This window comes from Abramis brama (genome assembly GCF_963993115.1).
Source record: "Abramis brama genome assembly, chromosome: 2".
Taxonomy (NCBI): Eukaryota; Metazoa; Chordata; class Actinopteri; order Cypriniformes; family Leuciscidae; genus Abramis; species Abramis brama.
The window spans coordinates 13,290,616-13,297,495 of record NC_139964.1 but is presented as its reverse complement, the minus strand read 5'-3'; the positions used below and the strand labels follow the sequence as shown (position 1 = coordinate 13,297,495).

At 39.2% G+C, this 6,880-nt stretch overlaps 1 protein-coding gene across 1 annotated transcript; it reads right to left on the bottom strand.

The window, feature by feature from the left end:
- Positions 1–2,539: 2,539 nt before the first annotated feature.
- LOC311077732 (uncharacterized protein) lies at positions 2,540–6,441 on the bottom strand. The gene is made up of 6 exons (XM_084106349.1): positions 6,276–6,441; positions 5,777–6,100; positions 5,300–5,386; positions 3,308–3,412; positions 3,190–3,224; positions 2,540–3,069 (listed from the first exon to the last, which is right to left on the bottom strand). Exons 1-6 carry the CDS (start codon positions 6,313–6,315, stop codon positions 2,698–2,700), a joined length of 963 nt encoding a protein of 320 aa, XP_083962475.1. The 5' UTR covers positions 6,316–6,441; the 3' UTR covers positions 2,540–2,697.
- Positions 6,442–6,880: the final 439 nt, after the last annotated feature.

Below are 6,880 nucleotides of genomic sequence, written 5' to 3'. Positions count from 1 at the left end.
ACATCACAGCCACTTCTCTCCGCCCAGACATGGTGCTAACATCTGAGTCTACCAAGCAGGTGGTTATCCTGGAACTAACTGTCCCCTGGGAAGACCGTATTGAAGAGGCCAACGAGCGTAAGAGGGCTAAGTACGCAGAGCTCAGCTCGGAGTGCCGGAACAACGGCTGGAAAACTCGCTGCGAGCCAGTCGAGGTCGGGTGCCGAGGCTTCGCTGGCCGCTCACTGTTGCGAACCCTCAAACTCCTTGGAGTAAAAGGACTGCAATCGAAAAAAGCCACCACAAACATCTTAGAGGCCGCAGAGAGGGCTTCTCGGTGGCTGTGGATCCGTAGGGGGGATCCGTGGAGCAACATGCCACTTGGACACAAGCCGGGGACTGATCACCCCCGGCTGGGTCGCCCGGGTGAGGGTGTATGAAGATTAAAGACCCGAAACACCCTATGACCCCGGGTTCTTCACTGATGACGTGTCCAAGTAGCACCAGAAGGTGTATTCAAACTCTATATATAATTTATATTATATAGAAATATATTTTTTATATATATAAATAACACATTTTTCTTAAATATATACATGCATGTGTGTGTATTTCTAGATACAAATTTAATTATACACAGTACACTCACATATATTATTTAAACACAAACTTTTATTTTGGATGCGATTAATCGCGATTAATCTTTTGACAGCCCTAATTTTAATATATATCACCCACCTGAGACAAATTGCCAGACGTTCTGTTGAAGAAACTAGCTTGTATGGATCCTTGAGATTCTAGGTCCAACTCTGCCCAGCAAACTGTCAAACTGTTCCCTACTGAGGCGAAAGTACATCTGGAGCCGGTCGCTGTGGAAACGGAGCTCCTTTGCAAGCCTGAATTCACCGAATTGTTCTCTGGACCTGAGGGTTTCATGCACCCACAACCTCTTCTTCCTTGCTTCTCTCTTTATTCTCATTAGCAGGACTAGCGCTATCGCTCGCTTCTTAGAACGGGACAGACACATTGTTTGCTGCTGACCGAAAGGAGGAACAACACAGACGTAATAGAGCTCCCGCTAAATGTTTTTAAAACTCCGCCTACGTCATAGCGCAGCGCAAATCGCGTTGTATCTGCTGAACCCAGCGGCAAGTGCCACGCATACCGCGTCCTGTGTGAAAGGCCCATAAGTCATTTAAAGGGATGGTTGATTATGATTTCACTTTTCTAACTTTAGTTAGTGTGTAATGTTGCTGTTTGAGCATAAACAACATCTGCAAAGTTACAATGCTCAAAGTTCAAAGCAAAGGGAGATATTTGCTTTTAAAGAAATAGCTTTTTAAGGACTACAACAAACAGCTGGTAGAAACTACACAACATTCCTCCAGGGTTAGTGACATCACCAACCCTAGAATTTACATAAACCCCGCCCTCGGGACATGATTTATAGATTATCAAGACAGAATATGCTAATCAATGACTAGAAGATAACTACACATAAGCTGCATACATTCATCAACTAACCATTCAGTAATGTCCTGTTACTTCTACATGTTGTCACTTCTTGAGTGTCTTGTCTGACTCCGGTTTGAACATAAAAGGCTAAACGTTTTTGAAATTTTCAGTGCATGTCTGTGTGGGGAGGTAATCAAAGCTCCGCCCTCTATGCCGGGAGCAGCAGCTCATTTGCATATAAAGGGACAGACACAAAAACGGTGCGTTTTTGCTCACCCTCAAAAAGTGACAATTTTAACATGCTATATAAAAATATCTGAGGGTATTTTGAGCTAAAACTTCACAAACAGTCTGGGGACATCAAATATTTATTTTACATCTTGTGCAAAGGACATTTTACCACCACTTTAAATTCTCAATCAAAATCTAATCAAATCTATACTGTTCTTGACAAGTTGTTGAGGTTTAGTAGCAAGAACCCATTAACCCCTGCTGGTAGATGTCATATTAACCCCATTAACCCCGCTGGTAGATGTCATATTAACCCATTAACCCCTGCTGGTTGATGTCATATTAACCCATTAACCCCTGCTGGTAGATGTCATATTAACCCATTAACCCCTGCTGGTAGATGTCATATGAACCCCATTAACCCCTGCTGGTAGATGTCATATTCACTCCATTAACCCCTGCTGGTAGATGTCATATTCACTCCATTAACCCCTGCTGGTTGATGTCATATTAACCCATTAACCCCTGCTGGTAGATGTCATATTAACTCCATTAACCCCTGCTGGTAGATGTCATATTAACTCCATTAACCCCTGCTGGTAGATGTCATATTAACCCATTAACCCCTGCTGGTAGATGTCATATTAACCCCTGCTGGTAGATGTCATATTAACCCATTAACCCCTGCTGGTAGATGTCATATTAACCCCTGCTGGTAGATGTCATATTATCCCCATTAACCCCTGCTGGTAGATGTCATATTAACCCCATTAACCCCTGCTGGTAGATGTCATATGAACTCCATTAACCCCTGCTGGTAGATGTTGAAACTACACTATACGGCTTCAACAGCATCTTTCTCCATTGACGGCCATTCAAACAATGTTTCTTTATTGTTTGTTATATATGAAGTTATATATTAACTTTATTTATACATTATACACTTTATAAACTGTGTTTTGTACATAAAAGTGTGACAAAAGATTGAATAATTAAAACAATGTAGATTTTACCAAATTTTGAGAGTCTTTTTCATTTATGGTTGATCACTGAATATATCGGACCCTCGTTTGTTGAGATGTTTTGTGGATGTGTTGAGATGTTTTGTGGATGTGTTGCTGTTACGTAGATCAGTTCTGTCCCACTGTCCTGTTTTGCTTCAGGAGACTTTATATTGGCATAATAATCACCGGCTGTATCTGTCACCTGATTGGTCGAGTGGGTGTCACTGGGGTTTGAATCAGGCTGGCGATTGGTTACTGTTGCGTAAACAGTAGAGACTTCTGTACAGTTGTTGTGGTGTGATGCAGGCGTCTGATTGGATGAAGATGCAGGCGTCTGATTGGATGAAGATGTTACCACGGTGACGTCTGTGTTTGGAATCTCCTCATACATGCGTTCAGTCTGAAAAACAACACATACATCAATAATTGAATAGTTTATAGATAATTCTCTCTGTTGATCAATAAACAATCATTTAACATGTATGTCTGATCTTCTACAGGTAAAGATTTGAACACTCACCTCTGTATTGTGCTGCATGTTTTGCTGAAATAAAGCTGCATGAAAATAGAGAGTCAGTCAATTTACACACTAAAATAGAACTAAATAATAACAATAATAATAACAAACAAACTGTTACCTGTCCCAGATTTCCTCTTCCTCTTCTTCAGGATGATGAAGGTTCCAGAACACAGAGTCAGAACCAGCAGAACCGAACCCAGACCGCCAGCAACAGAAGCCAGATCTGAACATATTATATTGTATAAAACACAATGCTGATTCTGATATTACTGTTAAGTGAACAATAACATTCTTATCATTTTTATAAATCATTTGTATTAAAGTACAATAGAATATTATATTGTGTAACTGAAGTGAAACTGCAATGGTAAACCTCAACTCTTCAGAAGGAAACGCTTCTGTCTGTGGTTTATGTCAAATCAAGTTAACCAAACGAGTACGTGCCTCTACAAATGTTCAAAGCAATTTCCTTTCAAAGAGTGATCATGTGATCAGAGAGTTGCATTATGGGTAGTGTAGTTTGTGTTCTTACTAGTGTTTGTCTGATAGAGTTGAACTGTAGTAATTCCTGTTCTGCCGTGCAAAGGCAAAAGACCGTAACTTCGTTTTTGGTCGAAAATGAGTTATTTATATTTTTGGCACATTCAAGACCTCCTTTATCATGTGGATGAGTATATTGAATCAATTCCGTTGTTTTTTCGAGAAAATAATGAGTTGTCTTAACAGTAACTTCCAAAAGCCCATGAGAAACAAAGGCAGAACACCGTAACATCAGTTACCGCTCTTTGGCTTTGTTTTGGAACGCTCGAAATTGAGTTACGGTACTCTGCCTTTGTTTAGCCGCGCGTCAATATGAAGTTACTGTGCCGGTGTTCTATCAAATAATGCTACCTACCAGATTGTACGGTGTTCTGCCTTTGTTTTAATGTCCATTAAAATTACGGTGTAGCCTGTGTACTTTGTACAGCTGCCGTTCTGATGTCCTCAGAGCTTTGTCCTGCGGTCAGGACATTTAGTCTGATTCTGAACCCGCCGTCGACGCGAAGGATTATGCAGTTGATCGAGAAACGTTACACATTGCCGTATCAGATTAATACAACCAAGAATAAAAGCCCCGACTCACTCAGTTCGGGTACTGGACCTGGTTGAAACACTCATGCATCTAGCTGGCAGATTGCCAAAACTTCGCCGGCGCCTTCAGCCCCGCCCTAAACACGGTCGAGCCAACGCTGGACTAATATATCTATGGAGGTATTTTGTCATGTCAAATGTATTAATAATGCCATCAGAATGCAACCAAAGCACAGGATAGCAATAAGTAGATGGCTATAAATAATTGTAAATCATACAAAATAAATGCCATGATCACTAGATTGTATACAAGTGTTACTATAATGACTGTGTTAATGGTGATCAGCAACCAAATAGTGATAATGTGGAAGTTACTGCCTTTTGCCTTGGCATGACTTCTCACTTTTTGCTGACAATACAAAGGCAGAGTACAGTAACTTTAAAATAGTGGTCAAAAGTCAAGTTTGAGCTCAAGATTTTTTTATGTATATAATTTCCATTACTAAAACATCTATTTGCCAGATTTCCAGTGTCCTACCTATAATTAATTTGACGGGACAACTAAAAATCTTTAAAGTCATTTTTCTCAGTTCCACACTCTAGCGACTTAAGGTCTTTTGCCTTTGTAGGGCAGTGTTGTTGTTCTTGTTGTATCAGTTTCTGTTTGATGAGTCGCTGACAGAGAGAAACACCAGTGACTGTGAATCATGCAGTGAGAACATGAACACATATAAACTCTAAAGCTCTACATTCACACACAAACCATTCACATCATGTGAATATGAACAAACGTTTATTGATTTACACTGATTACTTTCAACTGAAAATATTTTAATGTTCATTCTAAAGACACTCTTATCCAAAGCAATTTGTGCATTTTTAATAACCGGGAGCAAACATCTGAGGACTGAACCTTCAGTCTTCAACAACTTTAACACATTTAATCTCAAATGAATCATCTAACATGAATTCAAGTACATTTAGAAGCACAATATTCAAGAAATAAGAGTCATAAAGAGCGACAGACAGAGGAACTGACCTGATTGTGGATTCAGTTCTGTTGTACTGAAAGATGACGGTGTTTTTGAAGAAGGGCTGATGGTTGAAACTTCAGTGGTCTTTTTATCTGAAGGGTCACAGGAAAGATCAACTTAAAACACTGACACTGAAGTTCATTTAAAATACATACAATCAATTTTAATCACTCTGTTTTTTGTTGTGCCAAAGAAATCCAGTAAAGTCACTTTAACGCACTACCAAGTCATAGTTATATAGTGACAATTGGACCCTAATATAAAGTGTGACCAAAACATGGGAAATCTTTTCTTTGTACTTTTGTCAGTAAAATAAAGTTGAAACAGAATTAACAAATCACAGATTCTTCATTTGTATTGCATTTTACAAAATTATCCAACTTTTCTGGATCTGGGGTTGTACAATATTAATGACTTGATCTCTCACTCTCAGCTTGTTTATATGCAGTTCATTTCTGCTATTAACAAATGTAATCACTTACCTTCTTCAACCAGCAACAAAATCTCTGAATAGACATCAAAAATAATCCCCTCCACAACACACCAGTATTGTCCTTCATCCTCTGTTCTCAGATCAGTGATGGTGACGGTGAAAACTCTGGCCGTCGTGTCGTCAGTCAGAGAGAATCTCTCGTCTTTAGCTGGAGATCCTGATTCAACCATGATGATTCTATTTCCAAAGTAATTACACTCCCCTTTACAAAAATACTTTGAATATGATTTATATCCAGATTTATATGAGCATCTGATGTCAACTCTCTCTCCTCTGTATCCAGTAATTGTCTGTGGAGCTCCAACAACAACAGCTGAAAACACAAATATCATTATATAGAGCTGTTATGTGTGAGCAAGAGTCATAAGCAGGCCAGAATAATAACTTACAAATATCATCCATATGAGTCTGATGATCATGTGATAACAGAGGAAAAACAAGAGAAGATGTCAAACTCTGTGTAAAAGAGCTGAGAGTCTCAAACTCACCTGTACAGATGCTGGAAAAGAGCAGCAGGACGTCCAACATGATGAAATTTGACAAGCGTTTCGCTTAAATAAAAGACCAAATTCTGTGTGACAAACGTTACTGTCGTTCTCTTCCGTACTGAGAGAACAATGTGCGTCAGCAACTGAAATATATATTTCCTTCCCCTTCTGTCTCTCTTACCACATCCAGCTCTACATGACATCAGTGATGATTCACCAAACTTTATTAAATATATAAGCAGTGTTTTACTCTGTGAGGAAGAGATGATCCACTTCATTATAAGAGGGAATGAGGATCTGTGACATTTACACAGTGTGTAAAATATGAGTGTTTCACACAGCGTTCCAGTGAACAACTCTTATAGAGTATATTAAATATAAATGATGAGATCAAAATAAAATATTAAAGGTGCCCTTGCATGGATTATTTTATTATATTAGAATGTTTCCTGGGGTGCCCTTATAATGTTTTTTAGATCAAAATTTGTTATAATTTAGAAATAAAAGGCATTTTTCCTAGCCTGGTTTTAGCCTCTGATTTGAACACTCTGTTTGAAGGGGCGTGTCTGTGTGAGACTTCAGTGTAAACGCCCACTGCTGTGAGA